The 18,517-nt window shown below is 42.5% G+C and overlaps 1 protein-coding gene across 2 annotated transcripts in view; it reads left to right on the top strand.

The window, feature by feature from the left end:
• INPP1 (inositol polyphosphate-1-phosphatase) overlaps positions 1 to 18,517 on the top strand; it is a 132,049-nt gene that overhangs the window by 90,203 nt on the left and 23,329 nt on the right. For both annotated transcript variants that reach the window (XM_086955369.1, XM_086955370.1), the window contains one exon: positions 8,715 to 8,915. In XM_086955369.1, the coding sequence (XP_086811495.1) occupies positions 8,715 to 8,915 (201 nt within the window). The remainder of the gene's footprint in view (positions 1 to 8,714; positions 8,916 to 18,517) is intronic.

The following is an 18,517-nucleotide window of genomic DNA, read 5'->3' as shown; positions in this document are numbered from 1 at the left end:
TTCACTGCAGGTACATGCTGGTTTCATGTCTGGGTCCAGGGGTACGGTATAATGCGGTACCCCTGGTGATACATCGCACGTGGTGCGATCACCTGTGTCGTTATGCGGCCTTATCCAGAACGTGGGAGGGTCAGGTGGTAAATGTGTGCTCCACTTATTTTCTCCCACGACCGCATGAGATCATGTTCCCGGATCTTAGTAAGCTCATACTGGAATTCCCTCAGGGGCTCTTTCTTTTGGGAGGGGACATGAACAACACACTGGCACCCGAGATGAATAGAGAAGTTCTCCCCTGGTGGCGCAGGGACCCCGTCCATTGTACACGTTTGCTCGTGCGCTGGGACTGGTGAATCTATGTAGAAGCCACAACCCCATGTCTAGACACACGCCAGCGGGGCAAGATTGGATTATATTTTTACACACACTAACTCGGTGGGCCTCGTTCAGGGAGTGTGTCATAAGGCACGAGGGATATCAGATCACTTTCCAGTGGTGGTGAGGTTGCATGGACCGGCTCGCGGCTGGTCCCTACCCCGCAACTTGATCCCTTCATGTTCCGGGATCAGGAATTTCGGGAGCGCTTTGAGAAGCGCACGGAGCCATATTTTTCCAAAAACGTTGCATCAGTGAGCTCCGCCTACATCCTCTGGGAAGCATACACGGTGGTGGCGAGGGACGTTGTACAGGGGGTGAGTGGTGCTCAATGTAAGGTGAAACGAGTCCAGTGCGAGGGCTTCGAGCAGGAGATACTGGCTCTGGAGCGCAAATTAAGCTTGGACTATGGGGGTGCCACTGAGCTGAAGCATATGCTCAAACTCAAAGTACAAGCCCTCCGGGACTTGAAAGAAAACGCGGCCCGTGCTCACGCGATTGCCACGCTGCGGAGAGTGTATGATAAAGCCAACAAATTGATCGCGTGGCTGGAAAGGAGGGACAGAAGTCACAACTGGGTCTCTTAGATTCGATCTGCAGAAGGAACAGAGGGTGGTACTTGGGTGGGGTTCTGACAGAAATATTTGCCAAGTATTATGAGAACATTTATCGGTCCCAGTCCACGCGGGGGCAGTCTGGTTGTACTGACTTCCTACAGGATGTGTCTCTACCGGCTCTGGGGTCGAAGGACAGGGAAACGCTAGACTCTGACTTCCATCTTAAAAAAGTGGAAAACGCCATGCCAGACCTAAAAACTGGGAAGGCGGCGTTACCAAACGTGCTCCCCACTGTGCTGTTTAAATGTGTGGCGGGCACGCTGGCCCCTACATGTTGGACATGTTTAGGGAGGAATTCCAGGAGGGCCAACTACCTGCGGACACAAGAAGGGTGACTATAGTTGTACTCCTCACGAAGGGTAAGCTGCATGACCTGTGCAGTTCCTACTGACCTAGCTCCCTTGTATACTTTGAGGCCAAGGTTTTAGCCAAGATTATCGTAACATTATGGTTTCATGCCCCATATGACACTTGTTTGGAGTCATGCACATGACTCAAATGCGGCCTGATGTCCCAGCCGGTCTCCTCTCACTGGACGAGAGGATGGCGTTCGATAGTATCGAATGGTCCTACCTATTTGCGGTGCTGGAGAAGGTGGGCAATGGCCCGCAACTGCAAAAGTCGATCCGGATGTTTTACACTGCTCCGATGGCAGGAGTATGGGCTAACGGGGTCGTCTCTAGGGCCTTTGCTTTACACAGGGGGACTCGTCAGGGGTGCCCACAGTCCCCAATGTTGTTCGTGTGTGCGCTAGAACCGCTGGCTGCGTGGATCAGGAGAGACCCAGTACTGAGTGGCATAGATATGAGGGGGGTGCTGGAAAGAGTGCCTATCCATGTATGCGGACCATATCCTCCTTTATGCACAGAGGCCGCAGCAAACATTCCATAGACTAATTCATATAATACAGTCCCTACTCTGGATATCGCATTAATTGGGACAAATCATTGTTTTTTCCATTAGCCGGGGACCCTCCTGTCCTGATGTCGGCATGCTCGGAGATGGTATTGCAAAATCAATGTAAGTACTTGGGTATCTGGATAACCAAGTCAGTGGAGGAGTTTAGACCTGACTGAATCTACAGCCACAGCTAGTCAGGTTAAGTGAGGATGTGATACATTTGAGGGGGCTCCCGATTTCCCTTATGAGTAGGGCGTTCCTTTTCAAGATGATGGCCCTCCCGCGTTTGCTCTACTCAGTCCAGAATACTCCTTATTGCATCCAGGAAACGTTCTTTCGTGCCATTGAGTCAGAGCTCTGCAAACTATTATGGAGGGGTGGACAATCCGAGAATTGCGCTCAAAAAGTTACAGAACGGGGTGTACGAAAGGGGGCTGGCAGTCTCGGACATCAGGAAATATTACTGGGCCGCTCACCTTATCAATGTTAATGGATGGGTTTTTGCCCCGCTTGAGGAACCAGCCTACAGGGTGGATAGATTGTCACTAGGTGAACTTTGCCACCTGGAGGAACTATAACGCAGGGGTAGGGGCTCAGTACACCTGCCACCACACACAAAGACGGTCATTGACATTTGGCATAAAGCAAGTAAAATGACGGGGTGGGTGATGAAACTCACTGAACAGGCTGCACTATGGAGGGAGATTTTCTGAGGGAAGTACAACATCTGCAGGGGTTCCGGTCTTAGAACCTGATAGGCATTGATGTACTCGGGACGTCTGGAAAGGTGGGAAAATTGTGACATTCGATAATCTGCGGAAGGGCTTCCAAATGGGGGAGGCAAATTCCTTAGATATCGACAGTTGCGTTCGGCACTCCATTGCCATCTGAAAGAAGGGACTGTGCTTCCGAAATACCCACTGGAGGGGGCGGCTCATTTTAGATCCCATGATTGAGAAGGCTGTGTCACTCACCTACAAAAAACTAGTAAACAATTCCCCGGACTGCCTGGGTTCCCTGATGTAGGCCTGGGAATCGCAGGAGGGACTTTTGAAGGATGATGATTGGGCGGAGGCCCTCCAGAGCCCCAGAGGAATAGCACTCAGGGCGCCCTTCAGACTGGTTCAGCACTGCATCCTTCATAGGTCCTATGCTTCGAGAATGGTGCAGGTTCGTATTCAAGGTAGCGGTTCCGAGCTATGCGTCAGGGGTAGCGATGAGAGGAGATCTTTTTTCCACATATCATGGGTTTGCCCCAGGATTCAGAAGTACTGGAGGGGCCTGAACCGCATAATGGAGGCTGTGGTGGGCGAACATGTCCCGTTGGAGCCCAGATGGCACATCCTTGGCGTCACGGGAAAGATCACATGGCCACCGCGAGCCAAGCTGTGGCTTGCATTAGTAGGGTGGGTTGCTAAGTGGAACATCGCACGTGCATGGGGTGCGACAGAAACACCGACAGTAGCAGCATGGCTGTGTGATATGGGCTGGTGTCACAATGCGCAGCAGGTGGTCTATCAAAGTCGTGGTTGCCCTCGCAAGTGGGAGAAAGTATGGGGGGCCTGGACACTGTACAGAGGCCTGTGATGGGACACATGGGGCTGGGTGTGACTTAGGCTATCCTAGGAGAGTGAATTGTCGTAGTTAATCCAGCTGTGTACAGAACTGTGCGGGCTACAGTGTCTGGTAACTGTTATGTCTTTCACATAAATTGTATCTGTATATTGGGAATTGCTTGTATCTAAAGCTTGTTCTCTGATTTAATAAAAAGATTTTCACAACCAAAAAAAGAAATTTGAGTACCTAGTTATCCAATTGTAAGCCTGGGATTCTGTAATGAAATCATATGAGACAAATATCAGGTATGGAGTAGGACCTACAACATGCATAAGCTACAGGGCTCTATCTAATACATTCGTTAGAGTGTGATGTTTGAATAATTGTGGATGGAATATGTGTTGGATGTTAATTCCACTTTGACCTGCACTGCACTCCATTTATTTCCCTTGGAAAAAGAGCTGAATGAGGTTTGAATGTCATTACCTTTCATATCTATGGAAATGATAAGCGGAGAAAAGACGCATGCATGCAAAAGTTAAATGCTTAAATGTATACACTTAACGGATGTAGTACTTCTTTCACCTATACCAATACACATCTATGTTGAACCGTTCATAGGACATTGAATGACTTCTATTACTCAGTGATTATTTACATTTAAAAAATAATCAGGGTCATGGACCAGGGTCAACGGACTCGATAATTCTCGCCTCAGTGCCTACTCTAACCAGGGATCACACGCGGCAACTCTGGGCATTAAGCTTGCCTCATCTCTACAACGGCCCCCCACAGATGCTGGGGATGCCTGATTTCACCTTGGAGATACCCAGAAGGGACCATCTCACAGGGAAAGCCAGGACGGGTTCCCCAGCGGTCTTCAGCGCCAGGACACCCCGAGATGGGGTAACAGTGCGCTTTACAAGTATCATCATTACATCATTACATTACATAGATATGTATGGTTCATCAGGGAATCCTTCGAAAATGAATGGTAACATAGTGACAGACGTAGTCACTGGTTCAAAGCAATAGAACATCAAATGACTTCTATAGTTTTTCAAGGATAAATCAGTCATCTGTGGATTACCAGAATTTTGCTGATTTCTCAAATGTTTTTATTTACAAGAATACTGTTTAAGCTTTCAGCAACATATATCTAACTGTCAGTGGTCATCATTTCTAAAATACAGAAATAGTATCTACAAGACTGCTCCCAGGAAACAAATGAATACTTTTTAAATATTTTTTTACTAACACCTTGGCTGCGGCTGGAATTCCGCGCTGGTGCTGGACATTCCGATCGCGGGCGTGGTCATGACGGCTCCCAGCCGTCATCAGCACATGCCCACCGTGACTCATGACGACTGGGAGCCGTCATCAGCACCGAAAGGGTTAATGTTGGGAAATGTTACTCAGTATATTTGCTATTGTCATCGAATAGCATTTTTTTTGTTTGTTTCAATGTTGAACTGTTACCTGGCAGTATCACAAAGTAAACAAATTAGGTGCTAGTTGAAAGTAAAGTCTCTGCCACAGTTTTGGGTGACTGATGTCTTAAATAGTTAAAGTGCTGGAGCAGTGCTATTTTACCGCTGTATACAATGAGAATGGTTGTTTGTAACAGGTACTTTAAAGGCATGTAGCTGCTTTTGGCTGGAAATGTTGTAGCACTTTAAGTGTTAGTCAATATTTGTTATTGTTTTTGATTTCTACCTGCTTGCAGTTTGTGATAGAAATAAGTATGACTGGGTGAATCCCAAAACCTATACATTTCTAAAAAGTGGACACAATTTACAATTTGTGTACCTCGCTGAGGGTTTTCCCAAAGAAACTAATAGTTGAAATGAGCAATACTAATAAAAGTAAGTCTGAAAAAATAAAAGTTGGTGACAATGTTTTCTTCTTATTTTTTGACATGATGGAAGATTTACAAAAATAGTATATTGTCACATGTGTCACACCCTTCTGGTTAAAGGACTATTTAGTTTTTGTTAGTTGTCCAAAATAAGCAATACCCATTGCCAACACCTTATCTGCAGCTAATAATGATTTTGAATTTGGGGATACCTGTACTATTGTGATTTAGGTGGCATTTTGCAAAATGCTTTCTTTTTTTTTTGCACACATTTGGAAGCCAAAAATGGATAGAAATTCAGTTGTTAATAACAAATGTTCTCCTAGTCTGTATTCCTACACTTATCTCAATTAAAACAGTATGTCTGGCCGATCACCATGGAGTCGTCAAGATTCCATGGCGATAGGCCATAAAAATTGAATCATTTTACTGTTGTTGCTAGATACTGTATTTGGGTCTGGACTTGGCTGCCACCCAAAGTAACCTCCCAAACTCAGACATTTCTGAAAACTAGGCACAGAATGCCCTGCAAATGTTGGCTATAATCATGCATTCTCCTCACATGCCTGTAAGGGAAGGTTCAGAACTCAGAGGGGATCTCCTAAGTTCCAGCCTGCCAGAATTCCCCCATTTCTCACTATAAAAACAATACCCCGCCTGTGCTGCTAGGCCTATTGCCCACATTTGGAAAGTGCCCAAATACAATATAGAGGCCTCCAGATTTTGCCTTGAAAGTGGACCCATTTTGGCAATGTGGGAAGCTGTGGTATTTGAGTCTGTGCTTTGCTCCTCCAAGGGAAATCTACCAAACCCAGACATTCCTAGAAACTAGACACTATTAGGAATCCAGGGTTTCCCCGAGAACCCCCAGGAGAATGTGTTCACTTCCTCTTCATTAGGGGATTTAAAACATAACAAAACCAACCACCCCAAAAAGAGTCAAAACAGAAGTTAAGACAACAAACACCGTACAACACAGCATCACAGTGCAAATATGCATAATGAAAAAACAGCAACACAGACAACAGAACATGTTACCACTGCAGCAAATGCCTCTCAACAAATTTGCGCAAACATTCTTGTCACACATTACGACCGCCAGAAGCCTGCTTTCGTATTAAGGTGTAAAAAGGTGTTTGCACAAAGCACCACCTTAGCTTGCCTCCAAAGTCAAGAAAAAACACCAGCCAAAAATGTTTTTTTTTTATCCGGCCTCGTTGGCCTGATTTTAGTGAATCAGATGTGTCTCACTTCATCAGGGAGATGAAGTGCAGTTCTCTAGCGCCTTAAGGGAGTATCCGCCTGGTGAAATTATGTTATGTTATGTTATAAGTAGTTTTATAGTGCGCTAAATTACTCAGGAGTATCCTGGCGCGAACACATGCAGATAGGCAGTAAACAGATAAATTGGAAGGTTAAACTGTCTTTTTAAAAAGATTAGTTTTAAGTGCTTTTTTAAAAAGATTGAAATCCTGAGAAGCTCGTAACTTCACAGGAAGGGCGTTCCATGCAGCAGCTGCTTTCACTGTGATAGATTGACCGCCTAGGCGCGCCCGTCTAAAACGTGGAACAACCAGCCGGCATTGAATGGCTGACCGGAGGGGGCGGTTAGGTGCATACAGAGTGAAGCGTCTCCTCAAGTCCTTGACCATGGATAGCTCTATAACAGAGGATAAGGGTGTTAAACAGAACGCGTTGAGCAACTGGGAGCCAATGCAAACTGCGCAGATGCTGCTGGACACTAGACCTCCGCTAGATGTTGAAGAGAAGTCTGGCCACAGCATTCTGTATAATCTGAAGGTGGTTGGTCAGGTAGGCCGGAATGCCAATGAACAAAGCATTGGCATAATCAAGGCGGGAGAGAATGAGGGCCCGTGCCACCATTTCTTTGGCCTCCCTCGGGATCAGAGGGAAAAATGTTCGGAGGGCTTTGAGGATACCAAAGCATCCGCTGGTTAATTTTTTAATGTGTTCGGCAAATTTTAAGTTTTCCCCAAACCACACCCCCAGATTTTTCGCTGGATTTCCCACAGAATTACGGCATGGTACATCAGAGGGCCACAGAGACTCCCTGAAGTTGACAGGGAACTGTCCATAGAGGAGAATTTCCGATTTGTCTTCATTGCACTTCAATTGGGCAAGTGCAAGCCAGTGGAAGACAGATGAAAGGCAGGTCTGGATAGAGGAAGTTTCCAGATCCGTGCCTGGCTAGGTAAATAATAACTGGGTTTCATCTGCATAGGCTATCATTTTTGCACCCAGTTCTCCTGCCAAAAAGATCAGGGGGGTCAGATAAATGTTAAACAACAAGGGACTTAAAGTAGACCCCTGTGGCACCCCGGTGGAGAGTAGCTTGGCCGAGGCATCCACACCTGCTGTGTCCGGTTGTCCAAAAACGATGTCTGAAGATACTGTAGGTCCACAGACTCTAAATGAGGCAGGTGGACCTCCATTTTGTCAGAGAGGGAACTCTGTCACGTTTACGACAGAGTACCCTCTCCGCCAAACTCTAAATCAGGCCCACTGTGTTAGATTCACAAGGTTTTGTTTGGGAGTTAATGTAGCTTATTTCAAATCAAAGTGTCACTCCTTCATCTTGAGGTGAATGTCACACCTACCAACAGAAAACAAGCTTAGTGAACCAGGCCACATCTACTGATGGAAAAAATCGTAGTGGACTATTCCAACTTGACTACTCTTATAGCTGCACGATACGTTTCATTTCTAAAAGAAAGAATAAGGGTACGTTTGTAAGGGCAATTACAGAATTCTTCGATATCAGTGTATTTGGTAACTAGTCATTATAGTGTGTATTTGCCTGTAGTCACGAGTTCAAAAGAATATTCTAACCATCAGAAAACTCCTTATTTCAGTTGTGTGAGTTTCTAACCTTCTGCTCACCTGCTTAACTGACTTGAAGGGCTGATAGCCGGTTTATAGTGTAAGGGAATTCACTTCATATTTAAAATATCAGCGAATTCATTGCAATCTAGAGTTACTAGCTATCACGAATACGCTTTGAGGTAAAACATTATTTTTGCTCTATAATCACTTCTAGATTAATGCCTTGCGGAGTAGGATGGCTATTGGTAGAGGAGGTCAGCAAAGCAGTATGAATGGATCTATCTTGTCGAACCCTGAACACTGACTGGTACTTGGATACATTTTGCATAAAGCTTTGCAATTATTATTGTTCATCAAAACATTTCAGAAATCATGACAAATCTGGTAACATACAGGCGGGTGAAAATTAGCATTTGCTCCTTTGTCCATCTCTTCTAAAATGAATACTCCCTGAAATCTGCTCTCAGAAATCCTTCAAGCATATACGATTATTGTAGGCAAACGCAATCATATAATACTCATCTTGCACTTCAACTGTGTATGTTATTTGTTTCTTGATTTTTAAGGCGAAAAGATCATTGTAAAAGTTTGCCCTACTGAGCAAGAGACTGCAGACCTCCTCCGCGTCGTCCTGGATGGTAACGAGGCTGCGTCCAGAGCCCTGGCCAAGGTTGTTCATCAGGAGATTGCCTTTGAGGATCCAGCTCTGGATAAAGTGGACGTGGACATCCCACAAACTATTATGGGGATATGGGTGGACCCCATAGGTAAGATACAAAACTTGAGCACATTAATCACAATGCAGTGGAAAATCGTGAATAAGTGACTTCATTCAACTGCTTTATTTAGTATTTGTGAAAGGGAAAACCACATATTTAGTCTCACTAAGGAAAAATAATTGCATTAGTTTATATATTTACGGGGAACTTTAGCTTTTTATTTCGCTAGAATACTGCAAAATTCAATTCTGTAAAATGTGCTAACTAGTTAATTAGTTCCGTGCGCTAGGTTCTATTTTGTAATCTATTCTAAATAAATTAATGCAACACAGATATCGAAAATCCGAAGTAAAGTTTTGTAATCCATCTTTTATGTACACCTGAATATTCTTTTCTTGTTTTACATTTCTACTATGAGTGCCTTTTTCATTTACATAACCATAATGTAGCATCGGCCTAGCCCTCCTGGATCTACACCAATGCTGTGATGCATCACTATACTCTCTAAAATCCTTAAATGGCACCTATTCGACCCCCCCCCTGTCATCCTGTACTCAAATCACCCCTAAACCTCATGCTGCACTCCTATGACGCCCTAACCGTTGGGATGTCAATGTCAAAGGAATCCACAAACAGCACTGGCAGACCATGCTCGCTTCTACATGCACCTCTGCGGAATAAAGATGGCCTCCCACCCTGGCTGTCATGCCCATCACAGGGTACATAACAAGTGTATGACTAGTATTGAATTATTTTATTAGAGATCCCTGCTGGTGCAGTCGCTGTCTTGGTGAGGAAGAGACCGAGGCAGTGATCACCTGCAGTGATGCCATCCATACTGGCAGGAATGTACCTGGCAGGATTTACTGTCGAGGGCTAATAGAAGTTATTGGCTGTCCATTTCTACTTGGTGCAGCAAAACAACAGCACGCTTGTTGAGCTACAAACAATTTCATATGTTACGCTATGCTGTGTTATATACTATGCTATGTACGATTTATAGAACAAACACAAGAATCCTCAGGCAATTGAATCCGGAGAGATGAGCTTCACCAAAAAACAGATTCAAGAATTCTCAAGGGCAATAAGAGATATTTTAGCAATGTATTATAAATAACTGCAATATGGAAGAAATGCTGGAATTCTGCTCTAATTAAGAATAATTAATATCTCGTAGACTACGCAGCTAAACAAAAAATACTAGTGAGGAACATGACTAGTAGAAATACAAGAATAGTTACCAGGAGTATCAGTATCCTGAGCAGCGTAGCGTTGTAGGTGGGTGTAGCGTAATGTTTTACTTTGAAAAGAGGGTCCTTTATGTGACATGAAAAATAAAATACCTATCAAAAATGGTGCGCTAAAATCAGGGTCTTGATCTTGAGAATTAAGTGAAAAATGAAGAAGGCTGCTTGTGGAGTAGTATCCCACAGACATCCAGCAGTGAAGTTGTTCCTCATGTTGATAGTGTCCTGTGTTTGCACCATTTTGTTGTGTATTTAAAAACATCAACAAAATCAAAAAGGGACTCGTATTCCAAGTGAGCCTCACCTTATCACCACAGCCAGCCTCCATTTGAAACTGTATACAATGTTGGTAAATCCTACAAACACAACCTTCATAAAATGCATACTCATCCCGTAAGTACTATATCTGTTTGTAAAGCACGGGTTAACTGGGGTAGTGAGATACAAGTTCCTTTATATAAGCGATTCTAAGAGAAAAACCCAACTATTATTTTTTACTAATTTGTCAATGTAAGACTGATGATAAGACATGATGACTTCTTCAAAAAATATATAGAGACCAGTAAAGTGCTCCGAGAAGTAAATGAAAAAGTGACATGTCTTTCAGTACTCTGTATTCATACGTTAAACCAATCAGTTGTCTTACAGTAGAAAAAAATCTAAGTTATTTCTCGTTTTACTATCAATGACCTTCTTGGACTTTTAGCTAGGCTTCCGCATTGGTACAATGTGAATCACTGTCTGTCCATCATATATTATTCGTCAGAGAATTTTTGCCGACTGTTGTATAATGCCCTCAAAAAACACACAAGGGCGTTGATTCCGATTCGGGAAAAAAACCATCCGCACGATTTGTATCCGGAGCCCTCTCCGTACGAATCGTACCCGTCCGTCCGAGTCGCGAAGTACGATCCGTATTCCGTGAATCCATCCGAATCGTCGCGATCCGTACGTATTGCAAGGCTGAAACCGTGAACCGCACGACTCGTACACATACCGTACGACTCGTACACATACCATACGACCCGACGAGTACGATCCGGACCGGTCGTACGGAAAAGCACACAAACACATACACACCGTACGGTCCGTACAACCCATGATCTCGGGTACGCACCGTACCCCTGCGATCATGGGGTGTACGAGCCGTACCCCCATTGTACAATTGGTGTACGATCGGTGTACGAGCCGTACCCCATGTACGATCGGTGTACGAACCGTACCCCATGTACGATCGGTGTACGAGCCTTACCCTATGTACGATCGGTGTACGAGCCGTACCCCCATCGTACATGGGGTACGGCTCGTACACCGATCATACAATGGGGGTACGGCTCGTACACCGACCGTACAATGGGGTACGGCTCGTACACCGATCGTACAATGGGGGTACGGCTCGTACACCAATTGTACAATGGGGGTACGGCTCGTACCCCGATCGTACAATGGGGGTACGGCTCGTACACCGATCGTACAATGGGGGTACGGCTCGTACACCCCATGATCGCAGGGGTACGGTGCGTATAACTGCTCTCATAGGGGGTACGCACCTACCCGGGGGGCCGTTCCGTACCTGTTTCGGCATAAACTCTGCTTTTATGGCTGTTTTCAGCTCCCGTAGAAAAAGGGTCGTACAGTGCGTACCCGACACGTATCGTACTTGCTGGGTCGTAAAAACCAGCCGCGAACCATACAGATGTCGCGTACAGCGGGTTCCGAGGGAGAATCGTACGGAGATTAGAGTCGTACGGTGTCTTGTACGACTCGTACGGAGTACGGCTCCTGGTACGAATCATACTTCATCGTACGTACGGGGGACATTGCAGGGTACGATTCGTACGGGAAAAACGCTCAGAACGGCTATTCGGAGCGTTTTTTCCCGAATCGGAATCGACCCCCAGGTATGCTTTAGATCTACAGTCACTATGTGCTTATATATAAGTTGCCACTGTTAGTTACCCAGAAATAAAGTGCAGTTCATGGTCAACCTTCTTACCCCTCTATACAGCCTTTAAACCTGAGAAGCCACAATGCGTCTGTTCTCCTAGAAACCGAGACCCAGCTAAAGTCAGGGACCCAGCTCGAGAATATCTATCAATTTGAAATTGTTACTTTTCATTCTTTCAGCTGCTCACTGCGCGCAGGCCAGTGTGTTGCATCTGTCGCTCTCTCCTTTCTTTGCCAGTGTGGTTTATGGGGAGCAGTCCAAATATCGAAAAAAAAATTCGACCTACACTAATATCGATGTCACAATATTGAAGGGGAAGAATATCTTTGTTTGGAATATCAATGGACAGAATATCGACCCTAAGGTAAGTAATATCGATTTTTTTTTTTATATCGATGTAAGTAATATCGAAGTTAGTAATATCGATATCAAATATATTGATGTTACTAATATCGATGTTACTAATATCGATATTTATATTATTGTTATGTATTTTATGTATTTAATATGTATGTGTTATATGTGTTTTGTTAAGATTTCTACTTGTTTTAAAATATATGTATACAATTTTTATATGTTAATAATGTTTTTTTAAGTTATTTTTGTCGTTTAGTACCGTTGTGGGTTTATAGGGGAATAGGGTGGGAAGTAATTTAATTGTAATTAAGTAATCATTTATTTTAATGATTGATATTGATAATTACATAATTGTTCATTAATAATTGGTAAGTAATTGTTAATAATTGGTAATTAATTTTTATTAAGTGATTAATTGATAATTATGTTAAGTGTATTATTTTATTATTGGAGTGTGTTGTGTGTTTATAGGAGAATAGTTTTTGAAGTAATTGAAATGTAATTAAATATTACTTTTTTTGGGTATTGATAATTAATTTATTAGACATTAATTATTTTGATTTATAATTTCCTGTTTATGAAAATTAATTTATTGTTGTTTTATCATTAATTGGTAATTACATATTATTAAATATTCATTGATACATTTATAAGTAATTATTAAGTGGTGTTTAATGTTTAATAATTATAATTTTGTGTTGAAAATATTTTATGTATCAATATTTATTTGATAATTATTATTTATTAATTATTATGTATTGGTATTTATTATTATTTTATTAATTCATTATTCATTGGTAATTATGTTTTTATTAATTATTTACTGCTATTTGTAAATAGTTTAGAGTTATTTAATAATTAATTAATTAATTAAAACAGTTATTTTATTTATAAGGATGTTATTTTTTACTTCTACTCTATCCAACATTTTCCCAACTGTTGCACTCTCTGGAGTTGGAATAGTAATTTTTACCCCTACGCTATCCAACACTTTCCCTACTGTTGCACTCTCTGAAGTGGGAATAGTAATTTTAACCCCTACGCTATCCAACATTTTCCCTACTGTTGCACTCTCTGGAGTGGGAATAGTAATTTATACCCCTACGCTATCCAACGTTTTCCCTACTTTTGCACTCCCTGGAGTGGGACTAGTTATTTTTACCCTGCCGCTAGCCAACGCTTTCCCTACTGTTGCATTCTCTGGAGTGGAAATAGTAATTTATACCCCTACGCTATCCAACTCTTTCCCTACTGTTGCACTCTCTGAAGTGGGAATAGTAATTTTAACCTCTACGCTATCCAACACTTTCCCTACTGTTGCACTCTCTGGAGTGGGAATAGTAATTTTAACCTCTACTCTATCCAACACTTTCCCTACTGTTGCACTCTCTGGAGTGGGAATAGTAATTTTAACCTCTACGCTATCCAACACTTTCCCTACTGTTGCACTCTTTGAAGGGGGAATAGTAATTTATACCCCTACGCTATCCAACGTGTTCCCTACTGTTGAACTCCCTGGAGTGGGAATAGTAATTTTTTCCCCTTTGCTATCCAACACTTTCTCTACTGTTGCACTCTCTAGAGTGGGAATAGTAATTATACCCATACATTATCCAACGCTTTCCCTACTGTTGCACTCCCTGGAGTGGGAAAAGTAATTTTAAGCCCTAAGCTATCCATCATTATCTTTAGTGTTGTTTTTTTGGGAGTTGGAATATTAGTTTTATTCCCTCTATTTAATATTTCTTGTATTATTTTAGTTAATGTTTTATATAACTAATTTAAAAATTTTGAAAAGTAAATTCATTTTTTTTACATTTGTTATACATAATTATTTAATTTGTATTTATTTTTTATGTGTATAGATGTCTTTGTAATTTATATTTTTTAATAATGTATAACTTATTAAAATAATTATTAAAACTGATTACGTTTATATAATATTTATTATATGTATGTTTAATTCATGTTTCATTACATTTTATATATTACTTATGAATGTTAATCATTATGAAATATTTTTAATTATGTTTATTTTATTTATAAGTATTATTTAGTTTATTTGACCTAATTTTTTAACTAAAAAAACGATATTTTTAATAACAATATTTTTGACATCGATATTTTTTTCTCTATGTTTGTACTTACCATGTTGTAGATATGATGTCGATATTCTTGATATCGATATTTTTGCTTCGATATTTTTGTAGGTCATATTTTTTTACCTTCGATATTTTGTCAGTGATCCGTGGTTTGTCTCACTCTACGAGCCTCTATCTGGCCCATTACTAGATCACTGCATCTCCTCTTAAACATCAATTTCTAAAGCCAGTGGATACAGTTAAGACGAAAATGCCCCATCCCTGAGTGTGCAATGGACATGCATGATGGCTGCTAGCTAATATGAATCCCAGTATCCAGTGTGGACTCCTCAATTCTTTAATCTGCAATAAAACCTGAGGGAACCCGCCTGTGTCCTCTCTTGCTTTAATATCTGTCTGGTCCACGCCTCGTTGTACGAACGAGGGATCGCTCTGCCTAGGGCCTTCGCCCTGAGCTTGAGTTGAGTCTTTTGGAGGCTCTTTTGCACTAAGTTCTGAGTAAAATTGGTCGCCGGGTCATGTGACATCTCGACCTTTAAAACTCAGTCAGAAAATTGACCTCCGGAGTAACATGTCTTTGTCTGCAGTTGAGGCATAGTAACTGTTAGGAGTGAAGCCGGGAGGCCGGGGAGGCTTCTACTTGCTATGCAGGTTCCATTGACACTTCTCTGGCTCTGTCTGGAATGTTCTCTTGAGCAAAGAGACCCCTGCTTGCAGTGGAATTGACACCATGGTAATCAATGAATTTAATTGTCTTCACTGGCAGTTTGCACTTGAGTAAGTGTCCGTGACACGCAATACTGCAAAGTATCTTTGTGCCTGGATTGTATTTGCGCTGTTGTGATGAACAGGTGAAATTCAGTGTTGTTGGGGTTTGCTTACCTGCGGATTCAAATGCTCGAGCATCGCTGACGTTCTTTTAGCACAGTTAGTTAGAGCTACTGATGCTAATCTAGCTAAATATCGATAGGGGCACATGTTTTATTTCCATGGTAAAATGGAAGTGTTTTACTTTGCACTTCCAGACCTGAAATGTGTATTTCTGGGTCACACGGACCTGCACGTCTTGGTTTCCTTCATCAGTGTGACTTTTGTGAGTTACCTATAATTTAAAAAAAACATACGTGTAAAGTAAACACTCGTATCTCTATGCTGACACAGCATTATAAAGCAAAAACTATATCCTCAGTCCCCATATCAAGGGGTGTTAAATCTAGAACCCCCCCCACATCAGTTATGATGCTTGACAAACTAAGCATGTCTTGTCATTTGCGTGGCTTGATGTGTAGAAATTGTGAGTGTGCGGGCAGAGGGTTGTGTTCAGAGTCCTTGGCCTTCAATAAAGTATTTAGAAAGTACAACATGACAACTTTACATTACGTGTTAAACAAATACATTACTTTGCAGGTTGTGGTTTACACCCAACATTAGTTGTCTGTTTTCAGAGTGTAATGGTAAGTAGAACATACATTCAGGAGTGGGATATGGGTGGAATACCTTATGGGTCGCTACTAGAACACGGTTATGTGACACATTAACAAGTGGTCCAGAGAAAGGGATTCCTCGATGAGTTTTGTAAAGATTGAGTTTATTTCGAAATTGGGCAGGCAATACTATGGACAATTAATTTAAAACACGAAGAGGTCCTAGAAAGCTGACCCAATGCGAATAGCAAGTTATTTTCTACAACTATCTTACAATCTATTCACATTGTATTTGTAATATAAAAGTGTAGGCACACAACACTATGTGCAGTAAAGGGCTGTATTACATTACCACTAGGAAGGATCTGAGATTATAGTGGGCAAAAAAAATGAGCTGTGCTGCTGATCATAATTGCAAAAACTCTGCACTGGCCTATGTGTTTAGGAGAAGCTGCACAGCACATGCTATTCTAAAACTGGGCCAGTTTTTTTTAAGTCTGAAGAGGGCCTTCCACAGATGGCATTGGTGTAGGTTGGCAAAAAATAAGTTCACAACATGTTCCAAAAAGAGAGACAAACCATTACTCTATGCACCCAGTTTTCATGATTAAAGCAATATCTTATCCACACTTTATAGTGCTAAATCCGAAAAGTTAATACTGAGGACCTCGAAGAAATCATCCTGTCTGGACTTAACTATTGACAAGAAGTGCATGCCATGCATTGCCAGGTAAACTCCGTGTGGCACTGCGCATAGCCGGTGAATGACCTGCTGTGAATGTTCTGCCTAACAAATCATTTTTTCCTATCTACTGCAGCTGAATAGTTTCCCCGGCCCATCAAAGCTTTTTTGGACCCTCCCCACCAATGCCTTCTTTCTTCGGCCCATTGCTTGCTTTCCTTTCTGTGGGTGGCTAATGTGAGTAGAGATGACCCAGAAGAGTACTCTGGCTTTACTAACCTGTTGAAATACCAGACAGCATATTGCTGCTAGCAGCTATCTCTGGTGCCATTTACTTATTCTTGGAGGCGTCTTCTGCAATAGATGTGTCTTCAGCGTGGTCCTGGCAAGAAATTCACCAGTGTAGAAAGTGCATCATGAACGTTCTGCATACCTCTATTTTATAAACGTGTAACCTCTCTCCAGTGCTGCAAAAGAGATATTTTTTTAGAAACAATCCAGCTTTCGTAAAAAGCTTCATGGGGGGGTGGGGGGGGGGGGGTAGTATGGTAGACAAGCAAGATGCCCAATACTGAGTTCCCATCCAAATGGAGACATTTGGCAGATAGGTATTCTGTGAACCCTTTCTGCTGAATCCATATGGAGGTCAAATAATATCTAGTCTGAAAGACAAAAGAGAATCCCCTCAGATCATCAGGAAAACAAGATGGCCCTGGGGTGCTCATAAGAAGTACTAGCCTGGGAGTCGATGATGAGATCCTTGTGGAGTCTGGAGGAGTTCAAACTTCAAGGGAGATGGAAAGGAGACGCTGGGTTGATCGGACACATGCAGAATGTGAATATGGAGGACTCCTGTTTGAAATGGTGGTGCAGTTCAGCATTCATAATAGAATCTGGATAGGGATGGAATGCTTTGTATGGAGGTTCTCTGAGCAAGACCAGGGTCGCAGAAGGGCAAACAGATGGAGTGGGTCATCGGGAAAAATGGGCGTCCAGAAAGTGAGACCTAACAATAGCCTGAGCATGTGGATGACTCTGTTTTTTTAAACTTAACAGGGCACTGGTGTGGAGGGCAGGAGGGGGTGGAGGGAGGCAGGGGGGCAACCAGCCACTTTGAGGTCACACACTCAACCTATTGCTGAGCCAACTGCTTGGTTTCATATAGTGTTGGCGTGTGGGTTGCTACTCAAAGTTGATGAAAATAGAAGAAGTAGAAGGGCAAGAGATACAACATGAAGATTGCAAGAGCAATACAACTGGTGGTACTAAAGTGGTGGTTTGCACAGAAATTAGAGGTAAGTAGCCTTGGCAGGCTTCAGGAATTTACATAGACAGCACACAAGTATGCGTTTCTATGGTCATTCTGGTTGGTGTGGGAGAGGTAGTACAGTTATCCATAAAAGGCACCTGAATATAAGCAAATTCAGTAAGAGAATGAAATCTAACTCGACGTTTTCAACCCCAGGACCACCACACTGAGGCAAAACTACGCAGAATAAGATTACATTTTAGGCACAGGGCCTCCAGCGATGCAGAATCTTCTCTGTCTTCAGATTCTGGATTCCTGCCCCTCCCTAATTTTTGAACGGTTTAAGACTCTCTACCAACCGGTCCTTCAGAAAATCCCCCTTCTCATATTCACGAAATCCAAACATTAATCCATAAGCTGAGGTTCTGGTTGTGTGTGCTGGGTTTGAATTGAACTAAGAACTGCAGCCTCTCGTCCCTCCACTCATTTAACCTAATCTACAGCGTGACCCTGCTAATTTTCTTAGGCCCACCTTGTTATGGTAATTAAATTTAATATAGCGCTTGAATCACCTGTGGGCATCTCGCCGCTGCAAACCTGCCAACCTTGCACTTAGGTTATCTCTTACTGCCCAGTACTGC

The sequence above is a fragment of the Lissotriton vulgaris genome, chromosome 2_1 (genome assembly GCF_964263255.1).
Source record: "Lissotriton vulgaris chromosome 2_1, aLisVul1.2, whole genome shotgun sequence".
NCBI classification, from domain to species: Eukaryota; Metazoa; Chordata; class Amphibia; order Caudata; family Salamandridae; genus Lissotriton; species Lissotriton vulgaris.
Note: the sequence above shows the minus strand (reverse complement) of the source record. Positions and strands in the feature narration are given on the sequence as shown.